Source organism: Haplochromis burtoni, unplaced genomic scaffold (genome assembly GCF_018398535.1).
Source record: "Haplochromis burtoni strain Fernald_Lab_line unplaced genomic scaffold, NCSU_Asbu1 Contig_119, whole genome shotgun sequence".
In the NCBI taxonomy this organism is placed as follows: Eukaryota; Metazoa; Chordata; class Actinopteri; order Cichliformes; family Cichlidae; genus Haplochromis; species Haplochromis burtoni.
The window spans coordinates 927,674-950,458 of NW_024582480.1; the positions used below are offsets into that span (position 1 = coordinate 927,674).

Here is a 22,785-nt window from a genome sequence, read left to right on the forward strand (position 1 = left end):
CTGCTTCCTGTCCCTGCTCCTGGTGGCCGCCGTAGTTTGGAAGATCAAACAGAGCTGCTGGGCGTCACGGCGGCGAGAGGTAAGCGTTTGACTCCATGCTTACAATTGATTTTAAGCTGCCACAGTCACATCAACTCATTTCTGGTTAAAGTTATTGCTGCTGTAAAAGTTGCTTTGTTTTGTGGATTTTCCAGTGGAATAAATATATCAAGTTCGTTTTTGTCCACAATCACAAAGAAGTGTGATTGCATTGATTCTGTCATGCACTATATTGCCAGAAGTATTCCCTCATCAGTCTTCACACACATATAAACTTGAGGGACGTCCCGTTCTTAATCCATAGGGTTTTATTATGTCGGCCCAACTCTTCTGGGAAGGCTTTCCACGTGGTTTAGAAGAGTGTTTATGGGAATTTCTGGACATTGTTCCAGAAGTGGATTTGTGAGGTCAGAAACTGATGATGGACTGGTTCGTGGTCTCCACTCTTGTGTTGGACTGAGGTCAGGATCCTCTAGAAACTATTCTAGAGGTTGTCAAACCACATCTGTATTGATATACATACTGAGCTGTCAAAATTGATCATGAAGGATACAGGGGAGGTCGTCTTTATAGGGGAAAGAGTTAAAGCAATCGACACTACAGGCAACTTCCAGGCAACGCTAAACTCTTGGCTCCTTCTAGTATTATCAATGTGCACACTAAGTCATTTGAATCACAACAGCCCTGCAACCATTAAGTGTTTGGTTGTTGTTAATGTATTGAGGCAGACATTCATCAGTGGTCTTTCATAAAGCAGCAGGTATTAGCAGTATTATGACTCCAGTATTTAGAGTCATGCTTGCCCCTGTCTCCTCAGGACGCAGAAATAATCAGGAGAGAATATTAAAAGGATCTTGGGTGTAATGCATTTTTAAACTTGACTTGTGTAGTCACTCATATTTCAATTAACCTTGGGTTTTATATCATTATAACATATAACATATCATCACGTGTTGATTGCAGTGGTCCTTTTGGTTTAAAGTAACTGCTAAGACTAATGAAAATGTGCAGTCATGCTGCAAGTTACAAGTCATTGCAAAGTCATCAGTGTCCTGTTAAGCAACAAGTAATCTCTACAGTTAGAAGGATTAAATGAATACGTTTTCAAAATCATTGTTCAACATCAGACATATAAATAAACCTTCACTAGCTGGCTGAGGAAGAGTTGGATGGCTTACTAGTTAATTATCAGCAAGAATTCAGATTGCTTTTAACTTGTCACATCTCTCTCTGTAAGCTCGGTGTTTGCATGATTAAGACTCAACAAATGCTTAACTAACAGTCTGGCCTGACTAGCTGTTCAGACAGATTGCCAAGCATTGCATTTGCTTTCTGCATGTGGAGCACTAGCGAGATGTGAGAAGTATGAAAAGTCAGTGCAGTTTTTGCATGTTGAATACTGCCTCGCTGGGAAAATGACAAAATGCTTTTTCACGTGTGCTTCCAGAAGGGTTTGGACCACCTTTTGAATGAGTGGCTGAAAGGTTGTGTACTGGTGGCACTGTGTTTCTGCATTTTATGTGCGTGTGTGCGAGTGCATATGTGTCAGTGTCTAAGAGCATACACGCTAATGTTGTGCTTAATGTGAACTTTTGGTCTGTGCTTTTTACACTCGTCGTGTCGGTTGAAGTGCCTTTTGCCTGTAACATCGTCCGAAAGTGCTGTAATCAGCCTCACCTATTGTGCCTCTTATCATCCCCCTTTTACCTGCACCCGCTCTGCCCTCTCTTCATCATAAAACCACAGTTGTCCATCTGGACGCTGTACACTCTAACCTTTACACAAAATTAAAAGTGGAACTTTGTTAAGAGGATTGGTGGCCACCTGAAAACTGTGGCCTGTGCTAAACTCCCCAACACCTGAAAAAGCTTGTAGGTTTCACTAAAATGTTTCACTTTTGTAGAATAAACCTGGGCTCATGTCAAAGTGATGGGGAAAATGGACTGCTGCATACCTGCCTACACAGTTTAAAGTTACCACCAAGGTACACAATGAGGTTTTTAACATTTGTCTTATAATGGGAAGATAAAGGATCCAGAGCACTGTCAATGTATTTACTCACAAAGTCAAATAAATCTGCAAGTCATGTGCAAATCAGTGAAATAAAAGGTTATGCTGGGGAAAAAATAGACCCCAGTGTCAACATGTGAAGTGCAAACAAGACTGGACCCGAAATTGAGCCTTGTGGCACACCTTAACTAAGAGGGACTATTTTGCATCCAAAGCATAACAGATCAGCTGTCAAGTACGGTAGAGGCGATACATGCCTCGACCGTATTCCTTTTCGACGTTGGTTGTGTCAGATGATGCCCACAGGTCAGTTTTAGCTCGTTTTTTGTGTGCTGTAGCAGAATAAGCAGAGATGGCCATCGTGGTAATGCTTTTAATTAATCTGATAATGAAACTGCAGTAATGTGAAAATGCATCGCTGAAATATCAATTATAAATATAAAATATTTATTTATAGATATAATAAAAGATCGACTTTTTTTGTAACGAGTCGTGACTTGTGATTCAATACATGCAGGTTTTATGTAACGAAAGAAACTAATGTTGAAAATCTCTCCCCATTCACTCAGATGAGTACTTTAATACATGTCAGATAACTGTCTGGTAATGTCACAAACATGACCTGTAGAAGAACTTTGGTTTTTGTCTTTATGTAAGAATCTCAGTGTATCACGTCTCCTTTGTACTTCATCATCTGAATACATTTAAAAACCTTGAGCAACAGTTATAAAAGTGCTCCCTTAATTTTGAACAGTGACAAGCTTTTAACTTTTTTTTTTAACTTGTCCATAACTCTGAAAGAGCCATATGATGATGATGTAATGCCAGTCATCTATTCATGATAGGTTAACTGGATAAATTATGCCCATTATACAGTACACATTTTTATTAAATGCCAGGTATTCTTGTTATTAATAATTGTTCTTTTCTATTCATCTATATTAGCGGTTAATCTAATTTTTTTAAAAACCACAGTTAAATAAACCTATTACAGATATTTTACCAATCAGTAGTTAATGGAAGATGGTAAACACTATACAGTTAACTCATTATATAAGCAAAGCAAAAAAAAAAGTTGCAATTTTAGTTGCAATCTGAGCAAATGAAGCTCGGTCCTAGTGCTAGTTGTGAAGTCACATTTTGGTAAAATGCTGTGAGATGATACCCCGAGTATCATCTCACCCGAGTCATACATTCTTCTGTGATGTGAAGAATCTGCAGGAAAGATGAGCCAATTTATAAAGATAGTAGTTGTTGCCAGGCAGAATCACAAATTTAGCTATGACATCACTGGCTCAGCAGCCTTTTTATAAACCACTGTGGGGGAAAATCCCCCCCCAAAACATTAGTTATATAGTGAGCTCTTCCTAGCACAGATGTCAAGCACAGATGTCAACTGAATTAGGATTGGGAAATGCTCAACAGGTTTGGGATCTAATACCCTCCTCTCTACAAAACCACTCAGAATAGTAAGGATAGAAATGTCATTATTATTTATTTATTTAAATTAAAAATGTTTGGACATGTTCTGTTCACTCGTGGAGTTTATTTTCTGCTGCTCATACACACACTCACCATCTCCTAAATTCTTGCCACTTATCTTCATCTAGTGTTCATAAGGAGTATCGTATAAACAAACCAAAGATGACAAATTTCCATCAAATGTGACTTAATCTAGCAGCACAGGCAACCTGCTTTCACGCATGCTCATGTTCCATGTGAACACAGCGTGACACACAATTCACGCAAACAGAAAGCTAATCATGTTTTTCCACGAGGTCGACTGTCTCCGTTACAGCCGTTCGCTTCCTTGACATCGAGACCGCTCTGTTCTTTCCAGCACTGTCCCTCAAGGCTTGGCTTTCACATTTATCCTTGATTCCTCCATGTTACTTGGTGCTTGCATCAGCTGTACAGTGACACACATTTGCATCTAATTATGCCCACGTTCACCCCACTTAGGCCCGACGCAGTGGAAAGTGGTGGCCGTTGCATTTTATGTGGTCATTGCAGGGTCAGAGGAGTTTAAGCCGATGGCCTCGAGTCCTTTTATTCCCCACCGCTGGCTGCTTGTCATTTGACTTTAAGGAGTTTAAGCTCATTGTGCTGTCACAGGCATTGTAAGTCGCTCGGGATAACAGTGTTAGCGCGAGCCCTATAATGCAAATGTCACTGAGACTTTTTTCCCTTTCTTTTTAAAGATGTGGCTGTTGGCACTGGGATTGAAATCAGCTTTTTTAGAATGACATGTTGAGTGAAACTGACTTTGAAACGTTACATTTATTCTTAAAAATGTGTTTGTTAAGAAGATTTTTATTAACCCCATCCAAAAACTTTAATAAAAAATGTATATTAGGAGATATTAATAGAGGTTCTATATATAAAGGTTACAAAAAGGGAACATTTTAGCAGAAACAGTATTTCTTTTTATTCTTTAGCATGACAAACTATAATCTCGCAGTTCTCCAAAATTCAACTTTTTCATTTGGAAGGCATCCAGGTGTTAATTTGGTGCCAGGAGTATTAATGACTCGAGGACTGTGTCTGAAGTTGCTGTTATTGTAGGCGTAGGCTAACACCTGCTAAGAATGTCAGTTCCACCTGTTGGTCACTGCGTGTGGCTTGTTTGTGCACGTTTCAAAGTATTGCGATGGATTTCTTTCCTCATGTGTGTCTGCACCCTGCATCTGTTTGCATACATGTGCGTGCTTGCGGTGTGTGGTCTGTAGTGTCTGAATCTAAATCAAAGCCTTCCTTTGAGACCTGACAGTTCCTTTGAAGGAAGCTGGAGCTGCCAGATGGCATTAGATGGACCCCACCACAGCCGGTACCATAGCGGGCTCTGGCTTTTTAGTCAGAATAAGCAGTGCTTGAGCAACGTTGTTAATGCAAGTTGATTATTCCTGTGGTAACGTTTTAGCAACAGCAGGACTTAAATGGCTGTAGTTCTAAATTGATTCTCACTTTTATCTTTTTGCGCTATGTCTATATTTACTGTCCTAAAGTTAATCGAAGCGACAGAGTGCTAAAATGAGAGTTACAGTTTTCTCTTTTGAGCGGCCAACAATTACAGCGTCACAGACAGGTTTCGAGCACAGCTTACGCAGGCCTGTGACAGACACAAATGATTAAAGTTGTTCCTTCTCTTTTTTTTCTATTCTTTTAGCAAGCTGGCTAATTAAAGCGAAAATCCAGCAAGCAGATCTATTGAAAGGGTAATATATCATGATGCAAAATACTGTAATAATGGTGCCACTTTCCCCTTCTTTGCCTAAGGACAGAATGTCTAATTTTGCTAGATTGTAGCAGAGATTTTAGGCCAGAATGCGAGGGTTGAAAGACAGAATTTTCTGCACCTGGCTGCGTGAGAGTTGAGTCATATGTTCAGAGATGGAGCCCCTTTTGAATGACATTGTAATGCATAGAGTGAGCCTTTGATGTTCATTGTCAGTTTTCCCAGTATTCTCTTTTTCACCATCACTGGGATCTCATACAGTTACATTCCCCTGGAGATCCTCCTCCTCCACTGTAGCTTCCCAAAAATATCCTCCTGATGACAAAGTGTGAATTTATCCAACATCCACTGTCGCACTTACTCAGATATATATCACATATAACTTGACATATATTAGACGCGTATTGCACCCTGAGGTATTGACAGAAATGCAGAATGTGATAATGTCCCTGATCATTTGTGCTGTGTTCCACATTTACATTACGCAAGACGCAGGCTGCCTGCAGGAAGAAGGCAGGGAGCGAGCAGAAATGGGATAAACGTCTCTTAGATACCTTCACATATTTATTATCAGCCATTAAGCTGCCCTCCCACTACTACCTCCGCTCAACTATGAAAAAGCAAAAAAGGATGTCAGTCAAGGCGTCGAGGCTCAGGCCCCATCATAAAATGAACCGCAGCTGCGAAATAGGCTACAACGTTTAAACCTAATATTTTAGCATCAAAGGTTACCTAACTCAGGTTAAACATAAACATATTTTCTTGCTTGAAATGGCCACGGTTTCCTTCATCTCTTTGATGATTCGGTGAGTGGGAAAGTACGCCGTCCACACATGAAAGTCTATTTTTTTTAAAAAGCAGATCAGAGATGAGGTCTGAGACCTTAACCAGAGGTGACGATGTGAAAAAGCTATGATCTCTTATGTAAGACCTTTCACTCGTTTTATTGAAGGATATTACCTGTGAGTTGACATGTGAAAAAGCAACAAATGTGGCATTCAAAATGTATAAGAAAGGTTCAAAACTGTGTGCATAAAGTTTCAGGCGTTCAGATTTTTTGCTTCACATCAAAAGTTTTACCTGAGATACCCAAGAGTGTAGCAGGCTATAATTTTTGCACACCTGTATAGATTTTGACCTTGGGCTTCAGGTAATTACATCCTACAACATTTATGTAAATTTTCATGCAATGATGGCTGTGAGCTAAAGAGTATTTCTAAAGTTTAAATACCTAGCTTAGGTTTAAGCGCCTGTAGTCATCTTAAGCACTTTTATAGTAATGTTCAGAAAACTCTAACGGGATTTGTCAGATTTGTTCCTGATTCCTCTCACACAGTATGTCACGTTTTCACTGAAGCAGTACAAAATTAGGTTAATTTAAAATGAACTGCTGGCAGATAAGACAAGAAAAGTGTGAAGTATAAATAGTTTCAGATTCATTCCTAAACCTTTTCCTTACCTGTCTAACCTAACATGTGCATAGTTCCCCACCTGACATATTTGCACACTATTAAAGTCTGAAGCACGGCTCGCGTGGGACCTTTCCTTGCCATCTCATTCCAGGCGTGAGGATGAAGAGCCGGCAATAAGGTTGTTAAATGGTTCCCTGGCTGTCTCCTTATGGTTGTGCCCTTAGTCACAGCAAACTGCTGACCCACATTTTTGGGTGGGTGACTTTTTCCACTGGGCCCCCTCGTTTTGCCCTGTCCTCTCCTCTCCGGTCCGCCCCCGTCCATTCCAAACTCTGTTGATGGAGAGAACGGTGACCTTTTACAGACGCCTTCGCTGACTCTGTCTGAAGCTTTCAGCAATCCCTGCGCCTGTGCTGCTTCATGTACTTCAACGTGAGCACACTTGTGTACTCTCTTTCACTTTGTCTTCAGAATTGTGCATGAATACACAAACACACACACTCACCCACACACAGACTTGCAGTATAATCTAACAGAGAGGGACATTTAAGAGGTTAAGGCCACGTAGCACGTTGAATATCAGCAGTCACCCTGCTACTGTACAAACAAAGGACCTCAGAATGTATTAAAAATCCATAAAACCGCTCTATGCAGTGGTCGCTCAGAAAGAAAAATCATTCGTTCATACTTGCTGCAAAGGTAATATATAGGGAGCTTAACAACAAAACACTACTATAGTGGCTACTTTTAATTACATCGTAGTTGTCACACGGTTTAAAGATTACACATCAGTGTTGGCTAAATAAATACTGGCATTCATCACTGTCATTAAAACCATATTAAACTCTATGTAACTTCCCAAAGTACCGAGTAGGAATGCTTTGGATGAAGGAATGAAATCCCAGATATCGCAGTTGTCATTTTTCTTTCAGTGCACTGCATGATTGTGTTTTGTTGTACATGTACCGCAGTGCAGGCTAACAATGAAACACCAACATTATTCCTTAAGAAATATGCATAAAATCTATTCTATTTCTTTGCAGTAAACTAAGGCGGCTTTCTGCATTTTTATGATATAGAACTAGGTTTCTGAACCCAGTCCTGCACATCAAGCAGAACACAAAGGTGTGTGTTGGCAGTTAAGTCTGTAATGAAACTCAGTCTAGTGTACAACATCATCAGGAAGTTTGTAAATTGCATCTCCATAATCAGTCATGCAGTCATTGTTAGAAGCTTTCAAAACAACTCGTTGTTATACATGCGCGGTCACACAAGCCCACAGTCTCAGACACTCACCACCTTCGCTCCACTCTCACCGACTCCTGCGTTGACTCGTACACGCCGGCCTCGCGTGCGAAAAAAGGTCTGCAGCAGATGGTTCGGTGTGAAAGCGCAGTAGATTGGGAGAGATTGGCACACGTATCATTTGAATAGGCAGAAACCTGGAATACAATGAAGATATCAAGGAGCCACGTAGGCTCCACACATCGGTTTTGTTTCCAGAATCATCTGTAATGATAAATCGGATCCTCTCCGCTAGCATGGCAGCTCCCACACATACACACCCAGGCCCAGAAGCAGATGGCTAGATGTGAATGCGGTTCACACATGAGCAAGGAAGAAAGGAAAAAAACAATCTTTCCACCTTTACCTTGCAGCTGTTACCCCCTTACAAAGCACTTCCCGATGATGCTATGTAATATATTATAATTTTAGAATCATGGGAATGCACTGTAGCTTGGAGCCTCTTCGCTTCTGCACGCCAGGAGCAGTCCGCAACGCGATCCAGAGAGTATCTGTGCGCGTCCCCTGACGGTGCTTTAATATACAGAGCTTCAACTTAATGTGCCACACGTTTGCATCCAATAATTAGTGTGTAATAAATGAAGACCAAGCTAATAAAACTTAATTATGTACTCTTACACTGTCCACATTACATATGCAGTCTCTGCTGAGGAGAAACATACAAGTCAGCCATGTAGTTGTAATGTTGGAAAGCAATCAGAAATATCAAAAATATCTTTAAAAACATGAAGTCTGCATCAGAATTTTGCAACTGTGATAAATATTTATTGATTTAAAAATCCAATTTTCTGACATTCACATTTGTTATTTGAAGTTATGTACATGTTTAAGCTCTTTTCCCAGATAATCTAGTTGTTAATGTTGTTCCAAACACGTGCGTTACCCCCACAGAAGTTAGAAGTGCAACTCTGCAACGCCAACGTCAACATGAGCGGGCATTCTTGTTTATCTTGCTAATTTTTCATTTGTCCGTCGCTATTATTCACTGCTAATGCTGACAGACTGGAAATTATCGCTGTGTTTGAGTGTTTAATATCTGCTCTTTTTGGGACCTTCACAGCACACTGGTTGTGCACAAAGTCATATTTTTTTTTTTAAAAAAAAAAAAAAAATACATTTTATTTTTTAAATTCTGCATTCCTTTTATGAAGCATTGTTGTTCTATTAATCTTAATAGGTGCGTTTTGTATGTGCGAAACTAAATGCATGAATTTGTTAGTGATGTTTTGCACAGTTTGATAATGAATCATCAGGCATTTGGAAAACATGTTTTCTTTCATTTTTGGCAGGAAATTAGCTCCATAAATATTACTTTTCTGTGTGTTGCTCATATTTGTTCCAAGAAATTTGAATCAATCTGTCAAAGTTATGGGTTCACATTTTGTTTGGGGCGCATGAAGTCCTGTTTTGCTTATGCTGAGCAGGAGATTATTGAGACACCCTGGGCTACCTGCTCTCAGTAATTGTGCTCAGCTCATTATTGTTTTGTGGCACCTGTGCAAAAGGTTAGCGGTTTAAGGTGAACAGCCTCTTATCTTGTTCTGCTTCAGCAAGAATATTCATTTCTAATGTCGATGTTGGTGTTTATTATTAAAGTAAAGGCTTTCTCTCATTGAAAACTGAGCTGAAATCTGTTGAATAAGATGCGGCATCTGTACATCTGGTTTATCCTTTTGAGATATAGCCAGGCTACAGGCCACCAGCTACATCGCAGTTTATTATAATATAAAAACAGGTCTGTGGTGAGAATTTTGGAATGAAATGTAAACGCTCCCAAGTTGTAAAAAGATGTTTTTCTGTTGCTGGCAGTGTTTAGCTGGAGTTTGATCCAGCTAAACATTATTAGTGCAGGACTAACATAGCCTGGGGACAAGCAGAGATGATTAATAATCAGCTCAGCTTTTTTTTTATCATCAGCCCAGACATTCAGTAAAAATGGAGCAATTTCAGTTCAACTTGGATGAAAACTTTAAAATCCAGCAAACTTGCATCTGTTAACACCCCCCCCCCAAAGGATCAAGCGGAGGAATTAGCAGCACATCCACAGCTCAACATCTGCACCACTCCTGTAATCCACTGAGTTGGTCAATAATGTTTAAAGTGTTTAATTAGCCCGATCAGTAGTTTAACTGGTGGAACCTCCAGTACAGATCACCTGCAGTGCTTTGGAAAAGATCCACTGGTAATGTTTAACCAACAAAGACTTTTCAGTTTGTAATTTGGATTCCTCTCTTCATGTGGCAGTAACTGAAATTAAAAGCAGAGGTTTTGGGAACCAAATTATGACAGAGATAAAGGAGAATGGACAAAAAGAAGTCAAGTGAAATGACTTTATTTATTATTTCGGCTTGAACGTGTTTTTATTGTCATGCTGGTCCCCAGCTACTACCTGCTCACTATGGTGCTAACTGGTATTTTATAGGTAATGAAATTCATTTCAGATTAAAGCATTAGGCCACTCCAAAGGCTGATGGAGTGAATAGTGGCTGACCTGAGCAGCTCTTTGCAAATGCAGCTTTGCAGTGTAAACTTGACCACCTGAACTTTTTTGTCAGTGGCAGGTTGAAGATTAAAGATTTCTGCTCAGGTAGCTTAGTGTAGAATCATTTCTGTGTAATTTGTGGAGACTCCAAACAGCACAAGCTTTGTGACTTAAACTATAAAGGAGCGAAAGGCCTCCATGTCAATCACTGTGTTCTTGATGAAAGAAAGTCTGTTACGTTGTTTGAACACAGAGGTAGATTAGTATTACTTTTGTGTACCCTTGAAAATGGATTCAACCATGCCTGCTCTCAGTAAGAATAATTGTGCCCTTGAAGGCAGACTTTTGAGGCCATGGTCATTGTTATGGCTCTGTGGTAGAGTGAAATGCTCTGGGATTGTGCTCCAGAAGTGTATCTCAGCTTTAGGAAATACAGAGGGCATTCATACGACTACTGTAACAATCCTTTGGGTTAAAAACGTCCCTCTCCCCCTTTATTTCCTTGCTTTTTGGTGTGCACACGAGGAAAAAATTGTCTCTCCTCATGCTACTTCCTCCTGTCTCTGAAAAAACAGAAACACATGTAGTGTGAACAGCTGACATCATAGCAGATTGCCACGTGATTCTCCAGGGAGAGTGTCGTGCTCCTGAAACATTAAGGATTGCGTAGGTGATAAATCTACTTTAGTTTAATAGCTCTTTCTGTTGTAAGAGTATTTGTCTCCTCACCGTTGACTACCAACAGAATGAAACGAAAGAAATAAAAGGCTTGATTTCCCTTCTTTTCCTTTATGTAGCAAACATAGCCTTGTGAAGACAAAGAAGCCAAAGTTTCACCTTTTCCCTTCTTTACAGAATGAAAGCTCATTTCAGCGTTGACAGAATTGTGTTGTTTGTCTCGGCTAGTGTTGTCTCGCGTTGTTTGTCTCAGCTGTCAGGGGTGTCCGGTTATCTCACCTTCCAGCAGTTCAGCTGTGGCCAAATCCTTGCTGGACAAGTTCAGAGAGGGAGAAGGCATCGCCTTGTCTCACTCTCTGCAGAATGCTATTAAGGGGGGGAAACCTGTTCAGTCCTCCCCGCTCCTGCAGTCTGCATCCCTGCTGGAGGTGGGGAGATGGATTGCTCAAGGTGACCCCAACTGGCACACTGTCTGCTCAGCCCGACCGCTCTCATGCCACCATTCTTCACACTTACTCATTCTCTTCTTTCGTCTCGCACGTTGCCAGTACCCCAGGCGGCGTTCTTCAGAGCTGCCTCTAGCAGCTTCTTAGCTGAGATCCCCCACCCCCGAACCACGTTTTCCCTCTCTGCTGCCGTGCAGCCTTGTTTCTTCATGAGCAGATGATGTAAAAGTCCCAGACTAGTCTCCTAATGGGTTAAAGCTGTAATACTGAGTTATGTTAATTACAGTCATTTACCAGCAAATACGAAAATGTCTCCAGACATAACTGGAAACTCTGGAAACTGCTTTTTGAAAAGCAGCGCTGTTCTAGGTTTGTGAGACAGCATAAACATTTAACATCAAAAGGAATTAGGTTATGATAAATAGCATCATACTATAACAAATGCTGCATATGCATGTATATATGTCCTGTACCCAATCTCCTCTTTAACGGGTGGGTTTTTGGCTGAAACTCTGCACAAACATTATTACACATACAACTTTTAGCATCCATGTGTCCTTTTTTCACCCCAAACATTTGTTATAAATCCTAATACTTTCAATTTGCCTACATAGATATATATATTATGTTCATTCATACCCCTGCAAATACCATCTAATGTTCTCCACTTGTTTGTTTCACATCTCACATTCAAGGCTCGCTGCCCATACGTAACTGAACAGTGTTGTTTGATTCACCTCTAAATATGGAATAACGGTTCAGAGAAAGCACTGCAGACCTGCCCCTGATAATCTAATCAGAAGACTAACTTGAAACTACTGATAATGAATTTTATACCATACAAGTTATAAACTCTTCACAGAAACAAGTTTGAATCCAACTGCCTGCAGCATGTTTAAAATGAAACTATAGGAAACCAATGTTATTTTTATGGACCTCAAGTAGTAAACTGTTAAAAACATATGCTGTATGTAATGGCTGGCCTGAGCCACTGAGACGTCATTGGATGGTTTCATTGCCTTCAATCTGTGTTTTTGCTTTTATCAGCTTTCCCCTCCCTTATTTAAACCAGGTATGACCATATTTGAATGTGACTGTAGAGGTGGAGACTTTTAAGCTAATGCTAGCTTGGTTGATTAAAAAGGCACTTATATAAATTACTTTGATTTTTAACCCTCTATATCCCAATAGAATTTGATTACAATGCTCCAGTTTCCCAAGAATTTCATAATAGAGGAGAAATCCATTAAATACTTTGAAACTATTGATATGTAAATCACAAGTTAGCTTTAAGCTAGCTTAATCTGTATATGATAGACTTTGTCACCTCTTTCTCTTTTTCATTCGTCTCCTCTCGTGCTTATTTATTCCACAGTTACTTATTGTTAACAGATCAGACACGCGACCCTTCTGTCTCTGAAAAGCTGACAATGAGCCAATAATAGCAACGCCCGCAGCTAGTTCTAAGCTAACGTCATGTCAGCTAGCATAATTGCCAGAGTCGGACCCACTTACCGCTAACAGCAGCTAAATCAGCAGCTCTTACTGACACAGACGTTTAGGTTTTCCTCAATAACTGACCTCCGTATCGTGTCAGCAGTCCATTGCGGGTGAAATGGAGAGAGCCCGTCCATGGTTGTTATAGGGTACTTAAAATGCATTAAAATACTAATTTTAATCTTACAGTTTTACGGGGGGTTTCATCTCCAAAGATAGTTATCTAAAATTTTACTCCTTTTGGGATTTTCTATGTGGAACTGTTTCTTCACAAAGATGTAAAATAAAAATGATTTCTCTTCTATGTTTGACACAAGAGTCTATGCAGATTGACTCGCTTTCAGAGCCAACCGCTGACCATTTGATGAACTACAGGTCTCTGCACCTTTTTTCTCATTCTCTCAATTTTCCAGTCTCAGAGAGTGCTTCTTGGCACATACTTCATAACGTTTTCAACAAGTAATTGACATTATTTTGACTGCACATTATGATGCAGCGAACCGGGGGCAAGCGGACATGTAAGAAAAATCTGTTGTGTGAGTACTGAGGCAGCAACATCAACTGTGCTCTTCCTTAAAGCACTGCAAGGCCTCTGTAGATTAACTAGAGAGATGCTTTAAGATTCTTTGAGAGATGTCTTCCATCTCCTTTTCTCTCCTGAGGTCAATGTTCGCTGCACCACCGCACAGAACAAAAGGCCTACTTCAGAGGTAATCAATCCTGAAGTGAGAGGTGGAGAGAAAGATGAGGGTGAGAGAGGGTAAGGATGAGTCACGGTCACTCAAAGAGGATTATGAGAATATTTAGGAAAACGTACATCCCGCTTAAAGGAAAGGTCTCGTTAATGGGTATCCTCCACATAGTCAATCTAAGACTTTCTTTGCACTTGACAGGATGCGGATTCATCAAAATGTGATGAAAAAGAATCAAGAGCAGAGCTGCAGCGCTGGCAGCCAGCTATCTCTGCAACAGTGTTAGAAGACTCCTGCTTTAGCTGTCCGTGCCAACTCCAGTGCAAATATTAGCTTTGGTTTTTAAAAGGAAAATCACTAGCATGCAAATGATAGACTGTGTGTGCAGAAGTGAAAGAGTACTAATAATACATTTGTGTGTTTGTACAAGTCCTGCATGAGTCCGGGGGCATATTCTGCATTCGTGAACAGATAACGTTTGTTTCTACAGTGTTCGGGTGCAAGCGAATGAATACCAGATCAGTGTGTGTGGGTTGGCTGAATTGTATTTCAGCAGTGTATTCTGTGTCAGTGCAGATTTTGCCCTCGTGTCATTTTCATTTTCTGCGTATGTAGGAAATCTGACTGTTCGTGTGAACACGAGGCTTTTTTGTCTGTCAGTGTTCCCGAGACACTTCTAAATCCTCCTAATCTTAATTCTGCAGAGATGGTGCGTATAATTAGAGTTTGGATCAGTGCCAGTGTCTTATGGCTCACAATATACAGGCTGTCTTAGCATCTCAACCCTACTACACTGTGGTTGACCCCCATTTGATCTAATAACATCTAGCACCCCCTCCCACCCCTCAGCCATCCATCATGGCACTGGTACAAGCCCAGAACCTCTGTCAAAGCGCCACTCCTACACTTTTTAAATTCTGTTTCATCTTATTACAGACTGTCTTTGCTTTCTTTACTTTTATCTGTTTCTTCCTCCTGCATCTGTCTCAGCTCCTCCATCTTTGTGCAGTCTTTGTTTTAACCTCCAAGGCACCTCGGTTTACTCTAGTCATCCTAAAGTCAGCAACTTTAATACGTACTGTGGATTCTGAAGTAAGGATGTTCATTAAACAGAGAGCTGTGCGTCACCTCTGATGCTCTCCCCCTCTACAGCACATCTTTGCACAGAGCTTGCTGCATCTGTATTAAGGTATAATTTCCTAACATGACACGTCCTGTTTCTATATTTGGAAATCTCTGCTCACCTGTTTCCTGTCTATGCCACTATTCCCGTTCTCTCCCTGAAAGTCACTTCTGCGCACCGACTGCTTCCCCTGTCCCTTCAGTGCATTGTTGTGTGCGCCATAGCTGTCAGATGATGTGATGTAGTGAAGCTAATCAGATTGCTTTTTCCAGCCATATGGTGTTTTGGTTTGCTTTTAGTCATGTGTTAGGCTATTATTGTGTTGTTCATTTATATTGGTTGTTTTTATTTATGTCTGCTCAAAGTACTTTGTCCTCTGAGCTGAAAGTGCTACAAATAAAATGATTTCATTTCCCTGACAATTTAGCCTTGTGCAGTACAGCATTTCGACATTATAATACTATATTTTCTTTTAAGATGCTTTAATTGCTTATGCTGACCACAGACGCTGGCCTCTCATAGGTTAAATATTAGCTGCGATTAAACATTTGCTTACATTTGAACGAGACCTGTTATAATCTGGCCAATTAGCTGCTATGTTTGTTCCCATTTAGTGCCAGCCAAGTTGTAAAGAGATTGGCCAGAGAAAACAAGTCGTGCTGATTTAAATGGTGTACTTGGCTTTATTGATTTGGTTGTTTACTGGTCAAATCTAATATGTAAAAAGAACAGAGGCATGCTGGAGCTGGGCCCGTTGTTACTCAGCCACCTTGATATACTATATTCCCAGAACTGCCAATCCTCTGCTTATACACAGATCAAAAAATATTTTGAACCACACCACTGACAACGATTTGATACAAAAATGTCACATTTGGATTCATCACTGAGTAAGGCCTGTTGCCACTGATTTTCAGTCCAGTTCTTGTTTAATTCTCGGTGTTTCCCTTCATTAAGAATGGCTTCTTGACAGCTAACGTTCCACTGAGACCACTTCTGTGTAGGCTTTAGTAAACAGTAGATGGATTAACTGAAGGACCACAGTTCATCTGCTGTGCATTGTTTTTGTTTTAGGTCTGCTACTTCTTTTGTCCCCTAGCAGTATGGTTTCCTCAAATTTTTAGAAGGAGACACTGCACACCACGTTCAGATAATAATTGTCAACAAATAGCTCTTTGGAAAACACCTTGCTGATTTGTATGCGTTTTCGTCGTTAGGAAGAAAATACCTAAAAAAATTGGTTCATTGCTAAGCTGTCAGTTGCATCTAGACACGGTGCTGGTTCAAACCTCGAGCAAGGTGCATTTTATATTTGAACAATTCATAGGTCAGTATTCCTCTGAAAATGGTCAGGTACAAGGACGGAAGGGAAAATGAGTGAAAAAGTAGCCAGTGTCCAGGGGGGGGATTACAAGAAAGTCTAGCTCGTTGGACGGAAAATAAAAAAATGTTGTGTGGCTCAGGACTTTTGCACGTGACTGTATGCATTTTGATAGGTAAACTTGGCTTAGAGCTTTTTTTTATTGCAGACTTGTATCAAATGCTGCCCCCCTTCATTGCAGTAGTCAGTGTTTTGCAGTTTAACAAATTTTTGTGATTTTGGTCCGGTTTCAGCACCTCACCATGAGAGTTCACATGAGCTGTTTCGAACAGATCTGGTGTGTGTGTGGTTCCTTTATCGATTGGTTAAATGCTCTTTCAGTGAATCTCAGCCCTTTGATTCTTTTGAAGGTTTCCAATGCTTCCGTCTGTTCAGTTTCCTTTTCTCTTTTATTTATTTATAATCTGAAAGGCTGTTCCTTTTTGATGGTGCACGCTGTATGAAGCAGTGCAGTTTTTAACTGTATACCAAGCAAACACTAATTTAGGATTATTTGAATGCGATGGACAAAGAGGAGAAGAACATAGAGAGTGGGAGGCCAGGAGTGAGGAACAAGGAAGAGTTGGGTAGCAGGAAAAAGGAAAGAGAGAAAGATGTAGAGAGGGATCAAAGCCTTCTCCCACGTCAGTATTCACAGCGTGCATCTTCTACCCCCCCCACCTCACCACCGGAGAGATGGAACGATGAAGCGAGAGAGAGAAGCAGCGAGTAGCTAACATTCCTGCGCTGCTAAAGAAATCCCCCTGCCCGCTTCCTACTTTCCTTCCTCCCTCCTCTTCTTCCCTCTCCCTCCCCTCCCCTCCCCCGCGTGCCGCTCACTGCAGTTTTCCTTCTGTGATTCCGAAGGATGATTGAGAACTCTCTCTGTATCTGCGTTTTTTCTTCTTCTTCTGTTTTTAAACAGACGCATCAATAAATAAACGGTTTGGTGTAGTGCTCTAAGATGTGCGGCATGTGTACTGTATGTGCATCTGTGATCGTACACAGTGTGTGTGCCTGTGTGTACGTTCTCTGCACTCGAGCGATCTAACACTCCATCCCCTCCATCTCTTCCCAGGGGCAAACACTTTGTACACCTTTGTCTTTCACCTCACTTCACCTCCCTCCTCCTCTACGTTCACTTCACTTCTGCTTCACCAACAGGCTTAAAAATTTCTTTTTAGTCTAATTTCCCTCTTTCTATTCCTCTCCCGCATCCTCCTTTTTTTTTTTTCCTATTGCCCCCTCCCTCCCATATATGCATGCTCTGCTGACGCACTCAATCTCTTTGGCACAGTACTGCTCACTTTGAAAATGCTCAAACACAATTCCCTCAGATAGTTTCCGCGCGCCCGTGTGTGTGTGTGTGTGTGTGTGTGTGATCGAGCAAATACAAGCGTTTCTGAATTGACAGTTTTGTTCCAGAGATGCAATTACCATCTTTTAACAATATTGGTCAGCCAACAGATTATTTTAAAAACTTCTCACTATTTGCATGCGAACAATTGTTCAAGTGTCTGTTCAGTGTGAAAAGGGTTTTGCTCACTGGAATCCAAATGCAATTATAGCCCATTTCATTGGTTTCCCTTAGCTTTAAGAAGTGTTTGTCTTTTCAATTCATTAGCCTGCTAATTTAGTCTTTTAGTTCGCTCTCATGCCTCTTATTAGTGGTGCTTCTCGCTGTAGCAGGTAGTTAGCTTTCAGAAAAAGAAAAAAACATCCACAATATATTACAAGAGGAGTACAGAGAAGGAAACAAACCTGGTAACTAGAGAGTGGGGTTAGTGGGAGCACCTAAAAAGCCACACATCTCATCAAAAGAAGGCTAAAAGAAAGTGAATATTGGACATAAATTCCCTCACTGGATAGAATCATAGATAGAAACAGAGGGTAAAGTAACTACAGTACTATGGAAAAATCTGTACTTTGCTTTCAAGACGCCAGACTCTTGTAGTCTTGAGCAATAGGTCTTTCTGAAAGTCTTTCAGAGCTTTGCTGCTAACAGCTTTTTGCAAAATTATATACATCATTCCCATTTCTTTTGCTGATTCTATGGAAAATGCCAAAGATAATGTAGTTTGAGAGGGATAATATAATATAGTACTTTTTAAATTTGGCATGATGTGCAAATAATGGGGAAACAGGACCTGTGGGGGGACAAAAGAAGAAGTGGTAGGCCAAAAACTTTCTACAGCAGATGAAAAATACATGAAAGCCATATCCTTAAGAAATAGGAAAAGATCTGACGCAGGACCAATTTCTCATCAGAAATTGTTTTTGGAAGGGTGGCTGTCAAGAAGCCATTTGTAATGAAGGGAAACAGGGGGAAAAGGCTGAGGTATACCAAATAAGACAAAAAATATTATGAAAATCAATGAAAGCAAGTCTTATGGAGTGGGGAATCTAGGTTTGAATCTTTTGTTTCTAATCATAATTGTTAATTGTTGCAGTTGCCTGGACCTCAACTTTATTGAGGGAGTGTGGGATCGTCTTGACAGTGAATGGAACAAATGACAGCCAACATCCAAGGAGGAGCTTTGGATGTCGTTCAAGAAGCCTGGAGAACTACTCTATTACTGAAGACTACTTTATTATAAACACAGCTCAGCACGGCCTGAAAGAGTTCAGGCTGTGTTGAGAATAAAAGTGGTCATGAGAAATGTTGGTTTTCAAGCTTGTTAGAATTATACAGAATATATTTTTTGCTTTCTCGCTGCAAGCATTTACCATTTACTAGATTTTGGCTGGAAAATACTCACTTCTGAGTTAATGTTGTACCCTGCTTTGTCCTACTAACTTACAAGAAATCTAACCAATAACTGTTTAGTTATTGCACCTTTCTTAGTAAATGATTAGTAATAACTGACATGCATCTTGTAAACTGAATTGTTGGTGACCAGCTGATGAATAATTGTTTCAGTACTTGCAGGTTTGACACTCATCCTAGTGCCTGTTGCTTTACTCAGTTGTCCCTTTGGAATGAAATTCCCTCTGTGTGCTTGAGATAATTCATTTGCAGCTGAGAAAATACGCACACATACATGACTGGTCATGTGCACATATCTCCAACCTGTCTGCATCCATGCCTGTGCGTGCCCACCTCTGTGCACTCATCCTATAACTAGGTTTATATATGCATAGTTTTCTCTTCCATAGTCAAGATATTGCTCCCATCCCCACACACACACACACACACACACACACACACACACACACACACACACACACACACACACACACACACACACACTAACTGCCCTGCAGAAAACTAAGAGCCAATTTAAGAAGTAAGCGACTTGCACTGTAACTCCTCTGGCGTCTGGTTATCTTTGGAGTGCTGAGTGTTTGCTGTACAGCGGCTTCCTACTCGCAGCACATAATAAGATTTCAGCAAATTATATCTTCTATAGGACTCCTTCCTGGATGGGTATTCTGCATATTCTGCTTTCTGCTTAACCTGATTATAGGTTAGAGAAGGGGGCATGGGACAAAAAAACAATCAAAAAAACCCCAACAAAAAAATGGGGAAACTCTTCAGAGGTCAGAGAAAATAGATTTAGGTGGAGGATCAAAATGAATAATTTTTTAAAAATGTATCAAATGTAATTAGATTTAGTTTTATTTATATAGCTCCAAATCCCAACAATAGTTGCCTAATAGTTACTTATATTGTAATAACTTAAATAGAGAGACTAATCGAGAGAAAACTCCTAGCTATGAGCAAACACATAGCAACAGTGGGAAGGAAAAACTTTTAACAAGAATAATCCTCCGGCAGAACCAGGCTAAGGGAGCAGTGGAAGATGACACAAAAGACACGATTTGGAAGAACAAAATTATGCCAATAGTCCATTAAGGGTCTGTATAAAATGACAGTACTACTTTTTGGTCATCATTTGAGCTCGGTGACAGTAATGAAGTCATAAAACCACAATTCTTGCAGCTCACAGATCAAGTCTTTGTTAGTCATTAGCAAAACAAGTGCAAATACAAAGCAAAGTAGTGAAGACTGAATATTACTTTCATCATGTCAAAACATAATTAAAGCTCGTTCATTTAAAAGATAAAAAAAAAAAAACCCTGAATATTTCAGATGATGAATTGGTGAATACTTTTGTTTTGACAAAAACTGGTCATACAAACTGCCCTCTTAAACCCTAACTAAGCTTTAATAGTCTATAGGATAATTTTTTTAAATTCTATTTTCCAACAAATGTGTTTTAAATCTGAACTGATTAAACTTGTAGAAGTCTGCTTGTCCTTGAACACGAGCCTTTTGTCCCTGCTGTCATTCTCAAATTTAGATAAAAATCCTTTGAGTTGCAGCAGCTCATTGCTCAGTAGTAAAGGCCATACATTGTGCAAAGTTCCCAGGGGTACAATAGAAAATTCTAATTGTGAATATAATAATAAAACCACATAATTTGAGGTAAATGTGAATTTTTAAACAAAGGTTACCTGCATCTTAAACGTGAGACCAGGGTGTTTGCAGGTAGGTTGAGGGAGGTGGACTGAATAAAGTTTGTTTACCGCAACATTCAGATGCTCCTCCATCTGCTTTTTATCCAGTAAATCAATTCTGCTGCTTTGTGCTGTTCAAGGTGTGCTGTGCTTATGAAAAATGATGTTGTCTGCATGCAGATTCTCACTTTCTCTGCATGCTGTTTACTACGCAGATCCAGACTATGATGTTGCTGCCTGGTTCAGCCTGTTGCATTAGTATGAATGATGTTGATTCAGAATGCAGAACTACTTTAAGTGTGAGAGCAGGGGGGTATTACATTTAACTTGGCCATGTTTGATTAGCTTTAAGTAGTTGATGCACAATCATTAGCCACTCTCTTAGGCACACCTTGCTAGTACCATGCTAGAACCCGTTTGCCTTCAGAACTCGCTTCATGCTTCATGGCACAGATTCAACAAATTGCTGGGAACATTCCTCAGAGATTTTGGTCCATATTCACATGATGGCATCATATATTTACTGCAGATTTGTCAGCTGTACATCCATGATTCGCCATACCCCGAAGGTGTTCTTAGCTGACACAATCTGCTTCAAGGTTTCTCTTGTTGTGCATTCAGGGATGCTGGTCTGCATAACTCTGTTATATTCAGTGGTTATTTGAGTTACTGCTGCCTTCTTATCAGCTTTAAGCAGTCTGACCATTCTCCCTTGACTTCTTGTATCAACAAGGCATTTTCACTGCCGCTCACTCTACAAACCCTAAAGATGGTGGTGTGGGGAAAATCCCAGTAGATCAGCACTTTCTGAAATATTTGGAGCGGCCTGTGTTGCACCAACAACCACGCCACGTTCAAAGTTACTTTTATCATCTTTCTTCCTTGTTCTGATGCCCGATTTGAACTTGAGCAGGTCATCTTAACCATGTCTACAGTATATGCCTAAATGTTGTGAGTCAATGCCGTGTGACTGGTTTATTAGACATTTGCATTAACAAGAACAAATAAGTGGCCAGTGAGTGTACAGTATGGCTGCAACTAACAATTATTGTGATAGTTGACTGATCAATGATACGAGGGTATTGCAGTTACATGAATATGACACTGTGGAGCCCACACAGTGTTCAGGGGACTGTTTTTCATTTTTATTTCACACACAGAAATGTTACTTTGTGGTTTGGCAACAAGGTCTTTTCCAGGCAGTCAGCTTTGCAGCTGCACACTCCAAGCACTCTCATCTCAGGTCACTAAAAGGAAGGAGACCTCGTTAGCACAATCGTCTCCACCTGCCCCATCAGCCTGCACTGGCCTTGAGCCTGCTGCAGAGCCAGAGACCACACCCTTGTCACAGACATTTCAACTCATTTTTATAGTAAACATCATCGATTATGGCAGCCCTAGTGTATAATATAATTGATTTTTTTTTTCTATTTGTGGAGTTTGCAGAGGTTTGTTAAAACAAGGAGCTCTGGTTTCTCCCACCATTGACAGAACACTGTTGGATAATGCTTTCTATGTTAGCCAGAAGACACTCTCACTAATCTCAAGAACAACAATCGCAAAACAAACAAACAAAAAAAAAAAACACACGGCACACACTCTAAATTAAATGGCTAATTGGCACACAGTTGGCTCTGTTAACAATAATACATGGTTATCATGAGGGAAATATAGTGTCATTCACTCCTTAATGGGCTGTCTCTCATTGGTTTAGGTAATTTTTTCCATCGCTCACTGATTTGTCACCAATAATGGGATCACATTCTCTTCAATTCATTCTAATGAAACCTAAAATGTTCCCATTTCAAAGACAAAGTTTCTAGCGGGACTTGTGCAGCTGTCAGGAAATACCTCTAAATATTACCTGCACTTCAGAAGGCATCGTGTATGAGTAAAGAAGCTGTGTGACCCTCGCTCATCCCGAAACTCTGTCACAACGAGCAGATGAGAGGTCAAAATTGGTGCAACCGTCAAAATGTGTCCCCATCCGTCCATTTTCAGAACCGCCTATCCAGTTCGGCGTTGTGGGGGGCGGAGCCTATCAC

The 22,785-nt window shown here is 40.4% G+C and overlaps 1 protein-coding gene across 2 annotated transcripts in view; it reads left to right on the forward strand.

Annotated features, from left to right (window-relative positions):
- The window catches only part of atrn (attractin), a 130,504-nt gene that overhangs the window by 84,545 nt on the left and 23,174 nt on the right, over positions 1-22,785 (forward strand). Inside the window, exons 26-27 of one of the 2 annotated variants that reach the window (XM_005929637.3) lie at positions 1-79; positions 18,730-22,312. In XM_005929637.3, the coding sequence (XP_005929699.1) occupies positions 1-79; positions 18,730-18,753 (103 nt within the window). In that variant the 3' untranslated portion in view covers positions 18,754-22,312. Of the gene's footprint in view, positions 80-18,729; positions 22,313-22,785 lie in introns of those variants that run through there. The other variant, XM_005929634.3, reaches the window with a different exon arrangement.